General features: G+C 38.2%; 1 protein-coding gene across 2 annotated transcripts in view; it reads left to right on the forward strand.

Moving 5' to 3' along the window:
- SDK1 (sidekick cell adhesion molecule 1) overlaps positions 1-21249 on the forward strand; it is a 978776-nt gene that overhangs the window by 313615 nt on the left and 643912 nt on the right. For both annotated transcript variants that reach the window (XM_032259651.1, XM_032259652.1), the window contains exon 2: positions 19758-19917. In XM_032259651.1, the coding sequence (XP_032115542.1) occupies positions 19758-19917 (160 nt within the window). The remainder of the gene's footprint in view (positions 1-19757; positions 19918-21249) is intronic.

A 21249-nucleotide genomic window follows, 5' to 3' on the forward strand; every position in this document is an offset into this window, starting at 1 on the left:
TAATAGTTTATAGTTCTCCAGGAATGGGTTTAGATTTTTTAGGTTGTTAGATTTGTAAGTTTAAAGTTGTTCACAGTATTTTTTTTTTTTAATGACTTCAAGATCTGCCATGATATCATTGTTGGTGTTGAAGATTTGTGTCTTCCCTCTTTTTGTTTCTTTTAGTCTTGCTAGAGGTTTATCATTTTGTTTCTCAAAGAGCCAGATTTCTTATCATTTTATTTTTTGTATTTTCTCTCTTTCTTTTTGATTCTGCTCTTACCTTTATTATTTTATTTCTTTAAATTTATTTTAATTTTCTTTTCCTTTTTTGAGGTAGGAAGGTGGGTTATTGATTTTAGGCTTTTTCTCATTCTTAGTGCTATAAATTTTCCTCTCAACACTTCTTTAGCTGCATCTCGCACATATTTTTATATGTTATATTTTCATTTGTACTGTTTTATATATTTTTTATTTAATTCCAGACTTTGACTTGTGTATTTTTAAAAATTGTGTTGTTCAGTTTCCAGGTCTTTGGAGATTTTCCTGTTGTCTTTTGGTTTTGTTTTCTAGTTTTATTCTATTAGTACTATGGCCAGAGGATATACTCTGTATAAATTTAAATTTGTTCAGGTTTGTTTGCTAGACTAGGATGTATCCTATCTTTATTAGTGGTCTGTAAGCACTTGAGGAAAAAAATAAAATAAGACACACACACACACACTAGGTGTGATGTCTACTGTATAATGTAATTTTTTTCTCACCTTGTGATATTGGCATTTGAAAGAACAGTTAAATAATTCAAAGGGATATATTGTGGAATTTTAGACTGTCAGGAAAGTTTACTGTAGAATTATGCCTGTAAGGAGAAAGCATACATAGCTCACTGCTTATAAGATTGTTTTATGCTTTGAAGAAATAATGTTACTTAAGGAAAAATATTCTCAAGGAAAAAATGCCCACAATTGTCAGTGAACTCTTGAGTCTCATTTACTTAATTGCTCAGGCATGCAAGGCCTTCCTGTTTACTAATAATGTTTACTTTTCCTTCTTATTGGGAAGGAAACTAAAATACAGCTTAATGGTTAAAAATTAGGCACCTAGATTATTGATTCCATTATATATTTAGACAGTACATTTTTCTTTCTTGAATAATAGAAATGTCAGCCACTATTTAATTTTCCTTTTTTTTTCCAGAGTAATTTTCACTAAATCTGATTACATAATTAGATTTGACATACCAACTGGGTTTACTTGATAAGAAAATGAGAATTAAAATGTTTCAGAGTAAAATTATTTAAGAACTCTTGCAAATCTTTAGATAATCAAGATGATTTCTATTTTTGGCTTTGTTTTAAAAATAATCTACTGGGATATTTAAATTTTAACTTCTCATCAAATTAAGTTGTTTTAGTTTACTTAACCTGTACGTTTCATGGTTTTGACAAAAGTTTATTTTTTTAAATAAAATTTATGATTTGGAATTATCCAATTATCTAATTCCAGATGTTAATTTTGAAAGATATTAATTTCCAAAGTGTTAATTTTGCACTTTTGTGAAAATCACATATACTGCATGAATCTTAACTGCTAATTTAATAGCTGCTCTATGTGGATGTCTAATGGATATTTCAAACATCATAAGTTCAACACTGAGCTCTTGTTCTTTTCATCTGAGCCAGCTCCTTCCATCACGAGTTACCATTTCAGAAAATGACAACTACGTCTTTCTATTTTTTCGGGCCAGAAATCTTGGTTTGGTCATTGATTCTTCTTTTTCTCTTATGTTTCACCTTACATCTCTAAATTCTACCATAGACCCCAGGTCTCATCACCTATTGCCACTTTTACTGCAAACAGTTTACCAAATGACCATCATTTATTGTCTGGAATAACAAAATGACCTCCTGAGTGGTCTCCCAGCTTCAGCCCTTGTAGCCTAATCCCAGCAGAGTTGAGTGTGGAGTGAGCAGTGAGCCAGTGAAGTCAGAACGTATCACACTTTGCTCAACATTCTCCACTGGCTTCCCTTAGAAGCCCAGAGCCCTTTAGACTTCTCCCTCTTACTTTTTACCCTCATGTATCCGCACCCCCCATTCACTGCACTTCAACCACCCTGGTCTCCCTACTGGTCTTAGAACACACTGGACTGACTCCCACATCAGCGACTTTGTACTTGCTTTTCTTGCTGTCAGGATGCCTGAGTGCATGACTCCCTCCCTCAGCTCCTTCCCTTTCTTGCTCAGATGTTTCCTTCTCAACAAGGCCTTTATTTTTTTCTTTTTATTGTACTTTAGGTTATGGGGTACATGTGCAGATCATGCAGGATTGTTGCATAGGCACATAAATGACAATGTGGTTTGTTGCCTCCATCCCCCTGTCACCTATATCTGGCATTTCTACCCATGTTATCCCTCCTCAACCTCCCCACACCCCACTGTCCCTCCCCTGGCTTCACCAAACAGACCCAGTGTGTGATGCTGTCCTCCCTGTGTCCATGTGTTCTCATTGTTCATCACCCACCTATGAGTGAGAATATGCAGTGTTTGATTTTCTGTTCTGTGTCAGTTTGCTGAGAATGATGGTTTCCAGATTCATCCATGTCCCTACAAAGGACATGAACTTATTTTTTATGGCTGCATAGTATTCCATGGTGTATAAATGCCACATTTTCCTTGTCCAGTCTATCATAGATGGCATTTGGATTTGTTCCAGGTCTTTCTTATTGTAAACAGTGCCACAATGCACATACGTGTGCATGTGTCTTTATAATAGAGCAATTTATAATCCTTTGGGTATATACCCAGTAATGGGATTGATGGGTCAAATGGAGTTTCTGTTTCTAGGTCCTTGAGGAAGCACCACACTGTCTTCCACAATGATTGAATTAATTTACACTCCCACCAACAGTGTAAAAGTGTTCCTATTTCTCCACATCCTTTCCAGCATCTGTTGTCTCCAGATTTTTTAATGATCACCATTCTAACTGGCGTGAGGTGGTATCTCAATGTGGTTTTGATTTGCATTTCTCTAATAACCAGAGATGATGAGCATGTTTTCATATGTTTGTTTGTTTGTTGGCCTCATATATGTCTTCTTTTTTTTTTTTATTTAATTGTATTTGGGCTCTGGGGTACATGTGCACATCCTGCATCCTGCAGGATTGTTACATAGGTACATATATGCCATAGTGGTTTGCTGTCTTCATCCTCTCGCCCCCCAGTCACATACATCAGGCATTTCTCCCAGTGTTATCCCTCCTCATCCTCCCTGCACCCCCTCCCTGCTGTCCCTCCCCTCCCCTCCCCTCCACCCCACAACCTAGCCCTGTGAATGTTGCACCCTTCCCTGTGCCCAAGTGTTCTCATTGTTCATCACCGGCCTATGAGTGAAAACATGAGGTGTGTGGTTTTCTGCTCTTGTGTTGGTTTGCTGAGGATGATGGTTTCTAGGTTCATCCATGTCTGTACAAAGGACATGAACTTATTGTTTTTTATGGCTGCATACATATATGTGCCACATTTTTTTGTTCAGTGTGTCATCGATGGGCATTTGGGTTGGTTCCAGGTCTTTGCTATTGTAGACAGCTCTTCTTGTTGCATTGATCATTTTACCATTATGCGATGCCCTTCTTTGTCTCTTTTGGGCTTTGTTGATTTAAAGTCCGTTTTATCAGAGACTAGGATTGCTATCCCTGCTTTTTTTTGCTCTCCATTTACCTGGTAAATCTTCTTCCATCCCTTTATTTTGAGTGTATGTGAATCTTTGCATGTGAGATGGGTCTCCTGAATACAGCACACCAATGGGTCTTGACTTTTTATCCAGTTTGCCAGTCTGTGTCTTTTGATTGGGGCGTTTAGGCCATTTAGAGCAATAGACAGTTAATATTGTTATGTTTGAATTTGATCCCACCATTTTGTTACTGGCTGGTTGTTTTGCCCGTTAGTTGATGTGGCTTCTTCAATTCATCATTGTTCTTTACCATTTGGTACATTTTGCAGTGACTGGTACTGGTTGTTCTTTCCCTGTTTAGTATTTCCTTCAGTAGCTCTTGTAAGGCAGGTCTTGTAGCGACGAAATCTCTCAGCAATTGCTTGTCCGTAAAGGATTTTATTTCTCCTTCACTTATGAAGCTTAGTTTGGCTGGATATGAAATTCTGGGTTGAAAGTTATTTTCTTTAAGGATGTTGAATATTGGCCCCCACTCCCTTCTAGCTTGAAGGATTTCTGCCAAGAGATCCACTGTGAGTCTGATGGTCTTTCCTTTGTAGGTGACTCGACCTTTCTATCTGGCTGCCCTTAGGATTTTTTTCCTTCATTTCAACCCTGGTGAATCTGACAACTATGTGCCTTGGGATTGCTCTTCTTGAGAAATATCTTTGTGGTGGTCTCTGTATTTCTTGGATTTGAATGTTGACCTGCCTTGTTAGGTTGGGAAAGTCCTCTTGGATAATATCTTGAAGAGTGTTTTTCAACTTGGATTCATTCTCCCCGTCACATTCAGGTATGCCAATTGAGCGTAGATTAGGTCTTTTCACATAATTCCCTAGTTCTTGGAGGCTTTGTTCATTTTTTTTTCACACTTTTTTCTCTAATCTTGTCTTCTCCTTTTATTTCATTGATTTGATCTTTTATCTCTGATATCCTTTCTTCTGCTTGATCGATTTGGCTGTTGAAACTTGTATATGCCTTGTGAAGTTCTCGTGCTGTGTTTTTCAGCTCCATTAAGTCGCTCATGTTCTTTTCTAAGCTGGTTTTTCTAGTTAGCATTTCATCTAACGTTTTCTCAAGATTCTTAGTGTATTTTCATTGGATTAGAACATAGTCTTTTAACTCAGAGAAGTTTGTTATTACCCACCTTCTGAAGCCTGCTTCTGTCAATTCGTCAGATTCATTCTCTTTTTTTGTTCCCTTGATGGTGAGGAGTTGTGATCGCTGGGAGGAGAAGAGGTGTTCTGTTCTTTGATGGTTTCATCCTTTTTGCACTGTTTTTTTTTTTTTTCTCTCCCATTTTCGTGGATTTATTTTCCTTTAATCTTTGAAGCTGGTGATTTAAGGAAGAGTGTCTGAGTGGACATTTTTTCTGTTGAGGTTCGAGCTGCGTCTTATTTGGCCTGTAGAGGTCATTGCTGGGCTCTCTCAGGTTCAGTCAGATTGTTGGTGGGTGGCCCTTCCTGGAGTTTGTTTGCAGGTGAGGTTGGCCCCGCCTCCCCAATGATGTCTCTCCTTCCCCAGCTGGATCTTCCTGGTTGGGGTCAAGCTGGTGTATTTGCTGCCAAGCTCTCTAGCGAGGGCTTCATTTTGAGTTCTGTGGCAGTGAGACCTGCCAAGCCTTATGGTCTGTTTCCCTGCTTTCAACGCTGCCTCCCTCTGTGGGAGGCAGACTGGTGTCCGTCATACTGGTGTTAGTCCAACCTCCTGCCCAGGTCCCTGCGACAAATTGCCAAGCCCGGTGGTAGCCCCTGCTCAGGTTTACATCGACTACCCATGGCACCCCATAGTCTGGCAGGGCTCTCATGGACCGTGGGTTGCAGGAGGGATGAGGTAAGCACAGGATCTGAATCGGAGCACCGAGGAGGTTAAGTCCTGCGACCCTCCGAGTCAGCTGCACATTTCAGGTGGGGACGTGCCCCCCACCCCCCATCTTAATTTGCCCCCCCATGTGGCTCTCACCCTGCGACTCCTTCCCCAGGCCTATTTTCAGGGCCCTGTCAGTCCCACAGAAACGAACCTGGCACTAGACAGGTTTTTGCCCATTCAGTATGATATTGGCTGTAGGTTTGTTGTAAATAGCTTTTATTATTTTGAGATGCCTAATAGACATCTACAGAAACCTCTACCCCAAATCCACAGAATATACATTCTTCTCAGCACCACATGGCACCTACTCTAAAATTGACCACATAATAGTAAATCACTCCTTAGCAAATGCAAAAGAACAGAAATCATAACAAACAGTCTCTCAGCCCACAGGGCAATCAAATTAGAGCTCAGGATTAAGAAACTAACTCAGAACCACACAATTTCATGGAAACTGAACAAGTGGCTCCTGAATGCCTACTGGATAAACAATGAAATGAAGGCAGAAATAAAGATATTCTTTGAAACCAATGAGAATGAAGACACAACATACCAGAATCTCTGGGACACATTTAAAGCAGTCTCTAGAGGGAAATTTATAGCAATAACTGCCTGCATGAGAAATGAGGAAAGATCTAAAATCAACACTCTATAATCAAAATTGAAAGAGCTAGAGGAGCAAGATCAAAAAAACTCAAAAGCTAGCAGAAGACAAGAAATAACTAAGATCAGAGCAGAACTGAAGGAGATAAAGACACAAAAAACCCTTCAAAAAATGAGTAAATCCAGGAGCTGATTTTTTGAAAAGATCAACAAAATACACAGACCACTAGCCAGAGTAATAAAAAAGAAAAGGGAGAAGAATCAAATAGATGCAATTAAAAAATGATAAAGGGGTATCACCACTGACTCCACAGAAATACAAACTACCATCAGAGATTACTACAAACAACTCTATGCACATAAACCAGTAAACCTGGAAGAAATGGATAAATCCCTGGACACTTGCACCCTCCAAGGCCTAAGCCAGGAAGAATTTGAAGACCTGAACAGATCAATAACAGGGGCTGAAGTTGAGGCAGCAATTAATAGCCTACCGACTAAAAAAAAATCCAGGTCCAGATGGGTTCACAGCTGAATTCTACCAGACATACAAAGAGGAGCTACCATTCCTATTGAAACTATTCCAAGCAATAGAAAAAGAGGTAATCCTTCCCAAATCATTTTATGAGACCAACATCCTTCTGATACCAAAACCCAGCAGAGACTCAACCAAAAAAGAAAACTGTAGGCCAATATCCATGATGAGCATAGATGCAAAAATCTTCAATAAAATACTGGCAAACCTGTTGCAACAGCACATCAAAAAACTTATCCATCATGATCAAGTAGGCTTCATCCTGGGGATGTGAGGCTCGTTCAACATACACAAATCTGTAAATGTAATCCACCACATAAACAGAACCAAAGACAAAATCCACATGATTATTTCAATAGATGCAGAGAGGGCCTTTGACAAAATTCAACAGCCCTTTATGCTAAAAATTCTCAATAAACTAGGTATCGAAGGAAAGTATCTTAACAAGGCCTTTTAAAAAATCTTCCTTGTTGAAAATTGCCAGTTTTTCCCCAAATTTCTTTTTTTCCTCTTCTTTCTCTTATTTTTTATAGTATTATCACCGCATTATATAGAAGTGTTTCTCTTATTATTCCATATGTGTGTTCCTGAAAAATTTTATGTTCCATGAAATCATACTGCAGAATAACAGAACTTATGAAAAAAGCGTTAGGTACAAACCCTCAAAATCTGTGGACTTTTGCAATCAGGACACTAATGAAGATATAATACTCCTAGTAACTTTCTTCATTGATTTGCTGTTTTGATAAAAAGAGAAAGGGCTTCCAAGATGCACCTTCAGCTTCTCTCAGTAGTTCAATGTAGAAAGTGAAATGGTTTATGAAGCCCCTACACTGGCCACTACCCACTACTTGCACTACACAAAGGAAGGTCCTTTTGCTTTTTAGTTTTTTAGTTTTTAAAGTTGTTATTTGTTGTGCTGCTGCTGCTAATCATTTCCTTTTACTTTAAGGCTAACTTTTTAGTTAAATATTAAAGCTTGTTCATGATCACTACAACTGCTGTGTTATACAAATATCAGTTCCTATTTATCAACCGCATATGAAGTAATTTGAATGAAAGAAATACGTACATTAGCGAAACCGACTATATGTTTTATTTACTGTTTATTTCTCTGAACTAGAAGATAAGCTCCATGAAGGTGTGATTCTATTCTTTGTTCTCTTTTTAAAATTCTCATTTATATTCTCATTTCATAGACGTTTATTAGGTATTTAATATTTGTTGAATGACCGAATAAATAATCAAATCAATATCTAGACGTCTCTAGAATTCTGAAGTAATTGAGAATGTGAATATCTTCTTTTCTTTAAATTGAACAACTTCTGTGGCTTAATAGTATTTGACATTTAAGACGGTAGCCTGATTTATGTGTGTTATTTAGAAAGCCAAAAGTAAATGTGTTGTGGATGAAGTTCAAGATTCAGCATTCTGCACGAAGATGCAATTTCATTCTGTGACAACGTGTTTTAATAGGAACTAACACATAGATTGTGCTTTTCTAGCAGGTGCTGGCATAAGCATTCTGCACGCATTAAATAATTTAATCTTCGAGACAAGTCTAGAGCAGCAATTCTCAAAGTGTGGTTCAAGAACCTGTGGTGGACCCTGAGCCCCTTTGGTGGAGGAGGCCACAAGGTCAAAAATATTTTATCAGAATAGACCTTTGTACTTTCTCTCCTTGTTGAGCCTTTGGCAATGCTTTAAAAGCAGTCATGAGAAAACTCCTGGCCCTTGAGCATGTATCCTGAGGCAATGGCGCCAAACTCTACCAGTTGGCATGTTACTCATGCTTGCCACACACGTATCAGTAACAAATAAAATCTAGTGCTCTGAAAAATATCCTGAAAGTAGTAAAAATTATTAATTATATTAAGCCTTGACTCAAATAAATAAAATTCTAAAAATATTCTGTGTGGAAATGTGAATTACATCTAAACACTTCTGCTGTGCAACAAAATGTGTTGGTTGTCTCAAGGCAAAGGCTTTGGGAGGTTGTCTGAGCTGAACTCGCTGCCTTTTTGCATGGCATCCCATTTTTACTTGAAGGTAATGACGGACAAAAAAACTATGGTAATTCAGTCTTGAGTATATGGCAGGATTTTTTTGAAAACGAACAAAATAAGCCTGTCGCATCAATGAAAACTGACAGTATTTGTGTCTAAAGATAAAAATTGAGCTCATAATTAAAAATTAGAATTTTGGAAATCTTGTATGTGCCACCACGAGCTTGGTATTTTCCCATTATTTAAGGAGTTATCTGATGAGATAGGTAGCTGTATTAATATGTGATATTTTTTACATTGTATAATGAAATGTGTCAGCATTTGGAAGGTCTGCATAACTCAGTGAACCGGAAAAGCCATGCATATGGAAAAGATCCATTCCAAGTGCAGGAGAGTCCAAAGGATTTTAATGTAACAAAGCACCAAAGTGTCGTTTATGGGGTTTCAGATTCCGCACTGCAACTAACCTTTATGAAAATGACACTTGTTTAGTTTTACTAGAGTATTAACAAAAATATTCACAGCTATTTCAGAAGACAATTAAAATACTCATTTCCAACTATGTATCTGGGAGGCTGTATTTTATTAATATCCTTCAACTGAACATATTACAAGGGACTAAATGCAGAAGCAGGTATGAGAATCTAGATGTCCTTTATTAAGCCAGACACTGAAAAAATTTCAAAAACATTTAAACAGTGCCACTCTGAAGAAGTTTTAGATTTCTTTGGGATAATATAGTTATTTTTCATAAATGTGTCTTTTGTATTAATAGTGTAATGACTTTGATTTTTTAAGGAATTAATAACTTTTCAAAGTTCACAGGTTTACTCTCTAACATGATAAATATGGAAAGAAATAAGTCACATCAACTAGAATTTAGGAGTCCTCAATAATTTTAAGTTGCAAAGGGATCCTGAGATGCAAAACCTTGAGAACTGCTGTTCTTGAAGAACTTGGTGCTATTACTTTGTTGATTGAGAAACCTAGACATGGGAAGTTAAGTAGGTTACCCAAGATCACAGAGCCAGTAAGGGGGAGAGCTAGGATTTTTCTTTCTTTTTTTTTTTTTTTTTTTTTTGAGGCAGAGTCTCTCCCTGTCTCCCAGGCTGGAGTGCAGTGGCAAAGTCTCAGCTCACTGCAATCTCCACCTCTCGGGTTCAAGTGATTCCCCTGCCTCAGCCACCTGAGTAGCTGGGACTACAGGTGCATGCCACCACGCCCGGCTAATTTTTTGTATTTTTAGTAGAGATGGGGTTTCAACGTGTTAGCCAGGATGATCTTGATCTCCTGACCTAGTGATCTGCCTACCTTGCCCTCCCAAAGTGCTGGCACCTGTCCTTTTTTTTTTTTTTTTTTCTTCTCCCTCTCTCAGGTTGGGGTACAGTGGCCTGATCTCGGCTCACTGCAACCTTAGCCTCCTGGGTTCAAGTGATTCTCCTGCCTTAGCCTCACAGGTAGCTGGGACCATAGGCACACACCACTATGCCCAGCTAATTTTTGTGTTTTCAGTAGAGATGTGGGTCTTGCGATGTTGGCCAGACTGGTCTCGAACTCCTGACCTCAGGTGATCAGCCCATCTCAGCTTCCCAAAGTGCTGGGATTATAGGCAGGAGCCACTGTACCTGGCCTAGAGCTGGGCTTTGAACCAAGGGCTCCAAAATCCTTGCTCTAAATTTGAATCACATGTGAGTACTTCTTGAGAAACCTCTATGGTTTGTAACTTTGCTAAAATCAATAAGCTTTGGCTGAACTTAGATGTCCTTACAGGTTCTTTTCTCATGTGTAATTTCTTGATGTAAAATTAAATCTTCACTGTGTAGATATCTTTTTCATCTCGGTTTTTATGGCAGTACATATTTGTCATAAACTCACTAGCAAACGGCTAAGCAGGAGAAGGTAAATCAAATTTCTTTTCTTGGACCTTTTGGCTTTTTATTTAATCAGAGTAGAATTTTAAAGATTATTTGAAAGAATCTTTGAAAGAAATATTATGCCATATTCAAGAATTATGTTGGTTATTTCTGATGACTTTCCTCTTATTTTGGTTGGTCATACTTTTTCACTACAAACTATAGAAATGAAAATTTAGTATACTTCTACTTTGAAGTAAAATATTGGAGGGCTAGAATTTTATTTCAGTTTGGAGAAACAGGGGAATTGTATTTATCCCACTGTGTCTTATTATTAATTTATATACTGAAATAGATTACCACAGTGCAAGATAAAACTGGTACATAAATATAGCCATTTATATTTCTACCATCAGCTTCAACTGTGGATTAATCTCACTGGAAGCTTGAATGGTTTCTTAGGGGAAAATATTGGAGGGGTAGGTTTACCCCAAGAGTTCCCTTAAACATGCTGTTAATTCACATTGATTTCAGAGAAAACAGAAATAATCAGTTTGACTTTCCCACTGACTGACTGCATAAGCAAACTGTTCACAGTGCTGTTCAATAGCAATCTCTGGGACCCTCCTGCTTTCTCTATTTTCATGTGCACTGACTCAAATATGGAGAGGACAGCAATGAGAAATTACTGGGAGAAAATCCCACACTTGTTAGTCAAACTTTTGAATATAAAATGATGAATTTATGGTGAGATCAAGGAATATGCAACACAAACTTTGACTTGCGTTAATTTTCCTGATTGTTTGAAATAAGATATATATTCGTTCAGTTGTAGCTACCTTTCATCCTAAAAATGCCTGATATTTATTTTACAAGACAGTAGTAGAGAGACATAAGGTGAAATACAGAGAAGTTGGGTAATTTTTTTTTTTTTAGATCCATAGACTATGATGGTACATCGAACTATATTTGAAAGTCTATCACTAGGAAGTATTTAGAAATATTTATGATAAGCTAAGAAAATGAAGACTGGGAATTTGCTGTGACAATAGAGGGAGAATTATCTAGTTTGAGAATTAATATGTACCATTTGTTTATGTTCTTTTTCTCCTTTCTCCTCCTATTCTTCCTCCTCCTGCACCACCTCCTCTGTTTCACATTTAACAACCAAAGGATTTACACGGGTGGTGACAGGAAGTGCAACCTGAACTGCCTCATCCTAACTCAGATAGAGGACTTTGTCTTAACAGTCATAGGTATCTTTTTCATCTAATGACTTCTTTTCCTCTGGGTAGATACCCAGTAGTGTGATTGCTGGATCAAATGGTAGTTCTACTTTTAGTTCTTTAGAGAATCTCCACACTGTTTCCTGTAGTGGTTGTACTAGTTTACATTCCCAGCAGCAGTGTAAACGTGTTCCCTTTTCACCCTATCCCAGCCAACATCTATTATTTTTTTTAAATTATGGCTATTGATTAGAGAAATGCAAATCAAAACCACAATGCCACTCCACTTTACTCCTGCAAGAGTGGTCATAATGAAAAAAAACAAAACAAACAAACAAAAAAAAAAACAGATGTTGGTGGGGATGGAGTGAAAAGGGAACACTTTTACAGCTGGTGAGAATGTAAACTAGTACAACTGTGGAATACTTTTCAGCTATAAGAAGGAATTTAATGAGTCGGGCGCAGTGGCTCACACCTGTAATCTCAGCACTTTAGGAGGCCAGGACAGAAGAGTGGATCACGAGGTCAGGAGTTTGAGACCAGCCTGACCAATATGGTGAAACCCTGTCTCTACTAAAAATCCAAAAATTAGCTGGGTGTGGTGGTGTGTGCCTGTAATCCTAGCTACTCAGGAGGCTGAGGCAGGTGAATTGCAGCCAAGATCATGCCACTGTACTCCAGCTTGGGCAACAGAGTGAGACTCTGTCACAAAAAAAAAAAAAAAAAAAAGAATAATGGCATTCACAGCTACCTGGATGGAGCTGGAGGCCATTATTCTAAGTCAAGTAACTAGGGAATGGAAAACCAAGCATCATATGTTCTCACTCATAACTGAGACCTAAGCTATGAGGATGCAAAGGCATAAGAATGACACAATGGACTTAGGGGACTTGTGGTAATGGGTGGGAGGGGGTGAGGGATAAAAGACTACAAATTGGGTACAGTATATACTGCTTGGGTGACAGTTGCACCAAAATCTCACAAATCACCACGAAATAACTTACTCATGTAACCAAACACCACCTGTTCCCCAAAAACCTATGGAAATAAAAAAGTTAAGTCAAATTAAAAACAGTCAGTCATCGGATCCTCTTACAGTATCATACTGTGGGCCTGTTTATATTTGCATATTTAACTATAGTGGAACATATCTAGTTATATATTTAAACCTTACCCCAGAAATACACTTGAAAATAATAATTGTCTTTAAAAAGATTGATATTACTATTATGAAGAAAGCACATTGCACTGTGAGATTAAATTCTTGGCTTCAATAGGTATACATAATGAAGTGCCAGCAGTTGAAATTTGAATGACTACACTTACCAGAAAAGGATCTTCTACCCATATTTTTCAGAATAATTGTTCACAAATAATACATTATGCCCTGTGCTTTTGTTTCTCACTAGAATTTGAAAAATAAAACTTTTCGCTCATGGTAAATTCATAAGCTTGCTGCATGAAAATGTTTGAATTTCATATAAAAGAAGTTTTGAAAGGAAGATTAGTGGTTTGAACTGAAAGATTAGTCGCACTGGGAAATTCAGCTGTGGCAAAAGCAGAGTTTGGTAATAAAGGACCTGTCCCAGCTGATTGTTCCATTCACACTGGCATTCTGATCCTCTTGGCTGGACTTGCACCTGATTGATGGTGCTGATTACGATGGCTTAATACATCTCATCATCACTTTACCAGAACACGTGGATTTTGTAGGCTTCAGAGACCTCCCCCGACCCTTGTTTGTGGTACAGTTGATTCTTCCGCTACCTGGAGGTTGATTATTTCTTTATTCATCATCACTTTAAAATGGAGGAGAAAAGGGCAAATTATTAAATAGGCGATTGTTATCCTAGTTGAAGCTCTCATGGGCAGAGTCAGAACAAGAACTTGGAGTTTGAGTTTCTTGGTACATCATAGTTGATTCCTACCTGTTTTGCCATTGAAGGGTTTCAGGTGATAAGACTTAATTTTAGCTGTTGTCGAACAGCATGAAAATCCATGGCAATACTCCCTTATTCATGTTAGGGAAGCCGAGAGAGGAGGCTCTGCCTCCACACTTCTTAGGCTCCAGCTGCTGCCCTTGGGAATGATTTTTCCTCTGCAGATAGATGGGCCATGGTCCCTTTGTAGATGAGTAGAAGATTATTCTCACATTGGAAAGGTACCATTCATTAAGTACATTTACATTGAATCTGAAAACCTTAAAAGTTTACTTAGGGAAGTGCCACTTCCTCATAAAATTATGATGTTGTATAAGCCTTCCTTTTTCTCTACAGCCTCCCCAGAATCTCTTTATTTTCTGATTTTTAAATTACAGTCATTCTAACTGGTATCTCATTGTGGTTTTGATTTGCATTTCTCTAATGGTGGAGGGTAAATTAGTTCAGCCATCGTGGAAGACAATGTGATAATTCCTCAAAGACCTAAAGACAGAAATACCATTCGACCCAGCAATCCCATTACTGGATATCTACCCAGAGGAATAGAGATTATTCTATTATAAAGACACATGTATGCATATGTTCCCAATGGCAATGACATGGAATCAACCCAAATACCCATCAGTGCTAGACTGGATAAAGCAAATGTGGTACATATACACCATGGAATACTGTGCAGATCATGTACTTTGCCAGGGACATGGATGGAGTTGGAGGCTATCATCCTTAGCAAACTAATACAGGAACAGAAAACCAAATACCACATGTTTTCTCTTATGAGTGGGAGCTAAATGAGGAGAACACATGGACACAGAGAGGGGGAAGACACACACTGGGCCTATTGGAGCATCGAGGGTGAGAGGAGGGAGAGGATCAGGAAGAATAGCTAATGGATGCTGGCCTAACACCTGGGTGATGAAATAATCTGTACAACAAACCCCTATGACACAGGCTTACCTATGTAACAAACCTGCACGTCCTGCATATGTACCCCTGAACTTAAAAGTTAAAAATTATGATGTTGTCTTGAGAGAATATTAAGTCCATTCCTGTCCTTTGGGCAGACTTTATATTATCCAGACAAATGAGACTCTCTTTTTTCCATAAATGATTTGTGTTCTAGTTTAAAAATAGAACATTTTCTATATGAAAATGGAAATTTCACTTTTAGTAATTTATTCTAGGGGTTTTCTAATGTTCATTAGTAGAATACAGAAGTATTCTTAACATCTGCTCATTTTACTGAGGAAGGAAATGTCTATTAGTTATTATTTGAAATATACACACACCCCTCAAAGATTATTATGTGGGCCATTGGCTGTTCCCCAGGTAAAAGTTCTGTAACTTTACCTTAGAGGCAATACTATCATTTTCTTTATGAATCATTTCAGAATTTTCTCTGTCCCATTTAAAGTATGTAAAGATCAAATGCTTTTGCAGGGATCTGTGCAGACTTGAATACTGATCCTTCTTTCTCTCTTTCTGTCCCCAAAGTTTTTGTTTTGTTACCTTTATGCCCTCTTTTAACTTGATGACCTACTGTAGGTATTTCAATGGTAAATAGTGCTGGGCACAGAGAAGTGCTATTCCCTGCATTGGCTAATCTATGTCAGTATGTTTGTGGTTATGATTTTAGTTTGAATGCTTAAAATTCCAGAACATCAACATATTTTCCCTCCCTTCTCCTTATAATGAATGTTAGTATCTGTGCTAACCATAATTTTATGGTCATTTAGATCTCAAGATACTTGCTTGCCAACTGTATGAAACCATTCTTTATGAGCATTTTTTCCCCTATTAGAGCATAGTACCCAGCATTATAATTTGTACATAGTATAGGCATGTTTGGTTAACTATAAAGTCTATGAAAAATTGAAGTATCATTTAAATTCAAAAACATTGTATATTGTATTAAATTGACGATGCTCTATCAATTGCAAAACTAAATTCAAAATTTCGAGCTTCTGTCTTGAAGATTTTCCCTTTCAAAAAGATGTATTTTTTATGACTCATTCGTGTAGGTCACTGGAACCATATGAAGTGGCATTTCTTTTTCTATTGTTAAACAGAGTGCAAATGGCAAGACATTAATAAAGCCTGTAGCTCAGTAAATCCCACAGGATCAAAGCTATCTCCATTGAAGTTCAGCTTTATTAGACTGTTTGGGTCATAAGAGCAGATGATTTTAGCTGAATTACATAGCAAAAAGGGAAATTGGACACAGGCTGACAATCAAATTTAGAATGCACTTGAAATATAGCTTAGTGCATGTTGGACACAGCAGAAGGAGGTGGATCTCTTGGAAAAGGACAAGGCTTGACTACTGACTTTGAGTTACGTATGCTATCATAGCATCTAACACTTTATTATTTATATTATTATTATAATATTATTTACACTATATTATTTATATTCCTGCATCAGACCTAGATCGTAAACTCTTAAGACAGCGACTGTGCCTTACTCTTTGTATTCCCAATGCTGATTTCAGAGGCTAGTACATAGAATCAGTGCATGTTTATTGAACAGGAAGTTGTACAAGCCAGAGACCTAAGAATCCTACTTCACATCTCCCTCTCCTTCACATCCATAACCAATCTATCACTGAATCTTTTTTTTTTTTTTTAACCAAGTAACTATTGTTTTAAAGCCACTCATTTCTCTTCATCTCCTCCACCGCAGTTCCCACTATCACCTTGGCCCAATCCACTGTCAACTTTTAGGGCATTTTACCTGGATCATTGCAATGGTCTCCAGACTGGTGTTCTCCCACTACTCTACTACCTCTTTAATTCTTTCTTATGTTACTGCCAGAATGTTCTTTTAACAACACAACCACACCACCCCTTCAAAGGCTTTTTGCTGTCCTTTTTATTTTGAGACAGAGTCTTGCTCTGTCACCCAGGCTGGAGTGCAGTGGCACAATCACTACAACCTTGACTTCCTAGATTCGAGTAATCCCTTCACTTCAGCCTCCTGAGTAGTTGGGACTGCATGCCGTCACATTGGCTAATTTTTAAAAAACTTTTTATGAAGATGGGATCTCACTGTGTTGCCCAGGCTGGTCTTGAACTCTGGAGCTCTAGCAATCCTCCTGCCTCAGCCCCCCAAAGTGCTGGGATTATAGGTATGAGCCACCACAACTGGCTGTCCTTTTGTAATAATAGCTAATCATCATTATCATCATCATAATCATTATCATATTGACAGTACTTTCTAAAACGTTATAAATAGGGTGATCACATAAGTTGTTAATACTCAAACACTTTTGAATGCAAAGTGGGCACCATGAATAATCATGCAAGGATGATATGGGAATCAGAATGAGCGCTTGCCCTACCTGCAGGGCCCTGTACTACTTGGCCCCTGCTCATCCCCCTTCCATTCACATTCTTTGCACCTGCAACAAGGCTTGTAGTTCAGCCCTTTCTACTTCCCAAGGCTACTCACCATGTTTGTTCCTACCAGAGGGCCTGTTTAGGTATTTTGACTGCTACTGACGTATTTGTTCTCAGCCCCTACATTTCATCTCATTGATTAGGTTAAATCTCTACTGTAAGTTCTTGTCATGCTCATAGATGAAATTTAACATTTATTTATTTGAATGAATAAATAAATACTAGTAAGAGGCTGGTAATATTGTATTACCAATATACTGATTATTATGGATTATAGTGATCAAATGATAAAATAACCTATATATTTATATTTAAATTATATATATTTAGTTTATATGCTGTAGTTTAATGTGTAACTACAGTCTCAGTGTTAACGTTTCTAATGTGCTATTTGTGTTTATTAAATATACATTAATTTATAAGAACAGCTTAGTGTCAGAAATAAATTATCAAAAATTTAAAGTTGGGTATGAATTCTTGAAAGGAAATGTTCCTTATTGAGAAATACGTGATATTTGGACTCAAAATACATAGAATTGGTGGGTTCTAGAGCTAGATGGCCTGGGTTTAAATCATGATTTCCCTACCTACTGGCCAGGCAGTATTGAACAAGTTATTTAACTTCTTCATGCTTCTGTTTATTCATCCATGAAATGGGTATAGTGATGATGTCTATTTTGTAGGGCTTTTGTGAGAAATAAGTTAATTTATATAAGACATTTAGAATGGTTTCTAGCACATAGTAAATAACAAATACTAGCTATTGCTGATATTTGTATTATATTTATTCATTCAATAAATATTTATTAAATGTCTCCTTAGTTCCTGGCGTTGTTCTAGGTGCAAGGAACTCAGAAGTGATCAAGGCTGATGTACTTCAGAGTAACCTACGAACACTTGAATTTCAGAATCTGATAAGCATTGTGAATGGAATAAACATAATGACTTGTCATGGCTTATTGTGTGGGAGGAGCTCTAGTTAACCTGAAGGATGAGAAAAGATCAGCATGCACAGAGCATCCTGAGTGGAGGAAAGACCAAGTGTGAAGGCCCCACAGGAGGGTTATTAGTTCGTTTTCTGCTGCTGTAATAGACTGGGTGCTTCCTAAATGATCGAAGTGTATTTGACTCATGGTTCTAGAAGCCGGGGAGTTCAACAACATGGCAGTGCTTCTGGGGAAGCCCTTTGTACTATATCATCCTGTCATGGAAGTCAGAAGGGCAAGGGAGTGCATGAGACAGAGAGAACATGGGGGCCCAACTTATTCTTTTTTTAGGATCCCACTGCCTTGATAACTAACCCGCTCCAACAATATCAGCATTAATCCATTCCTGAAGGTAGAGCCCTCATGACCTAATCATATCTTCAAGGTCCCACCTCTTATTACTATTGTAATGGCTGTCACATTTCAATATGAGTTTCGTATGGGACATTCAGGCCATAACACTAGAAAAGAGCTTGGCTTGGGTTTAAATGTGAAAGGGGTGAAGTGTGCCTGGAGTGCTCTGTGTGAGCAGAGAGGGCAGGAGGGCTGAATGAATGTTAGACAGAAAGTAGATTATGCAGGTGGATCTTGGGGACTTTTGTAGAAAAATGAGGAGTCATATAATTCTGTTTATTTTGCTGATGAAGAAACAAACCTGTATGTCCCGTTCAGGATCATGTAGCTAATTAGTGACGCTAGAGCTAGAAGCCATGTGTGCTGCATCCATATTAAAAAGAAAATATTATTGAAGCAGATCTACAAAAAGTTAACAAGTCATATCTAGTATTCTGTACATTTTCACAAAGTAAATATACCTTTGTAACCATATCAGGAAACAAATTTTGACCTGCTTTCCATAAGCCATTCCATTACCTTCACCCTCATCGCTATCCCATCCCTCAGCGGTAACCCTTCACCTTAACCTCTAACACCATAGATTAGTTTTATCTGGTTCTGAATTTTTATGAGCTTTTGAATAGTAGCACATGCTATAAGCTTTTTTGAAAATTCTGTCTGGCTTCTTTCACTTGACATGACGTATGTGAGATTTACCCATGTTGCTGTGTGTAGCAATCGTTGGTCCATTCTCGCTGCTGTGCGCTGTTCCATTATGTGAATATACCACCAGTTTCTCATGTTGTATCCCATTGAAAGTCACCAAAAGAGACCATTTTCACATGTGTATGAAAGGAAAGCTAGATTGTGATTCGTGTCATTTATGTATGTAGGTTACTCTTGCTTATCTTTTTTTTATTAAACCAATTGAAGGTTATACAAGGAAACTTCTCTTTTATAGCCTAATACGCTTGATTGTTATCTTGCAAATAGATTGTCTAGTTAAAACCTAAGGCTTGTATGTACAGGGATTGCCCCATACGCCCCTTTGATAAGCTATTAATCATAAGTGGAAAGAACTTAGAGGAACCTGTCAGATGCTTTCAAATGTGGGTATCACTGAGCTTTCAGCTTTTTGAAATATTATCTGGGGTATTGCTTGTTTCTAGGGGGTAAAGGATTATTTGCTTTTTAATTGGGCCAAATAGTCATCACCTTCATTTTAATATTAGATTTGTTTAAATAATTGATTTATTAATTAGATGAGTACCACTTTCATGTGTACTTCAGTTTTTTTTTTTTTTTAATATTTTAGATGATGTTGCTCCATATTTTAAAACGGAGCCAGGCCTACCACAGATCCACCTGGAAGGGAACCGCCTTGTTCTTACCTGCCTTGCTGAAGGGAGCTGGCCTTTGCAGTTCAAGTGGATGCGTGATGACAGTGAGCTCACCACCTACAGCAGCGAATATAAGTAATTGATTACTTGAAAATAAGATCCCATTTCGGTTGATATGTTTGGAATACTTGCCTTATTGGCCATAATAGCACAATGAGTGCAAATACTGGATTGAATTTCTAATGCATTAAAAATTAAAGGAATAGATTTGAATATGTAATTAGAATGTGATTTACTGTTCTCATATAGGTTGTGTTTGCACCTAGGAAGTCTATCATTATGTTTGTAAAAGTAAGCCCGTTAGTGAAATAATCAGGCAACAAAAAGCTATCGTTACAGAGCAATGCCAATAGCAGCTTTAGTATGATGCATTTACTTTCCAAGGACAACAGCCCCACCCACAAGTATTGTTTCTGTCTAGGGGGCACAAATGTTTAAACAGAACTGTAGTTTGCTAGCTTCTGGAGCTCTGAGTAGTCAGCAAAAATCTTTCCTAGCTGTTTTCAAGTGAAGATAGGAATGGATGGAATCATGGAGAATGGGCATAAGTACAACCTCTTTATTCAGCAGCAAAAACCAGTAGATATTGAAGTCCTGCCATGTGCCTGGCACTGTGCCAGTTACCAGGGATCTGATGCACATGGGGTGGACGTGATGTGGGGATGGAGGGGCTGAACCTGGGGCAGAGCCTGAGATCAGGATAAGACTGAGGTGTGGATTCACCTGGAAGCAGCAGCACTGCTTTTGTAGCCTCGGGGTCTTACCACACCACAGAGCTTTTCAGGGCTATGCTTTGTGAGGATGATAATGTTATTTGCTGCAGTTCTGTGCAGGATGGACAACTAGCAGTGCCAGAAAAGTCCAGGAGGCTCCAACATCAGCAGAATCAGTGAGGCCATGCTCTTCCTCAGATGAAATAAGAAAGAATTAGCCATATGGATGCATTTTAAGTGGAATAATAAGCTTCTCAAAATGGGGAATAGCCGACCCACTCACTCTCTTTACCTCTGAGGTTGTGATATGGTGGTCTGGGGAACCACAGTTAGCCTGCCCAGAATGTATGTGTGTGTGTCAGTTGTGTGTGTGGGTATTTTAAAAATCATTTAAAAATATATTGGGAATGCTTACAGCATATTTTTTAACTGACTGCCAACATTTGACAGTTGTAAGATTTTCTGTAAAAACCTTGCTTCTCAGCCTCTGTAAACCAGTCAGAAGGCCTGGCTGCCTGGTCTGCAGCCCCACACAGGAGCAGGCAGCTGAGCAGAGCTGCCCCCAGCAAAGGCCTGGACACTCCCTGGTTCTCCTTGGGGCTCTCTGACACCCCCCTCCCTTGTAACATGTCACTTGCTCTGCCCATTCCCATCATCCTCCTACCCTTTAGACGAGAGTTTGTGACTGCTTATG

Source organism: Sapajus apella, unplaced genomic scaffold (genome assembly GCF_009761245.1).
Source record: "Sapajus apella isolate SASKATOON/1434 unplaced genomic scaffold, GSC_monkey_1.0 scaffold110, whole genome shotgun sequence".
Classification (NCBI taxonomy): Eukaryota; Metazoa; Chordata; class Mammalia; order Primates; family Cebidae; genus Sapajus; species Sapajus apella.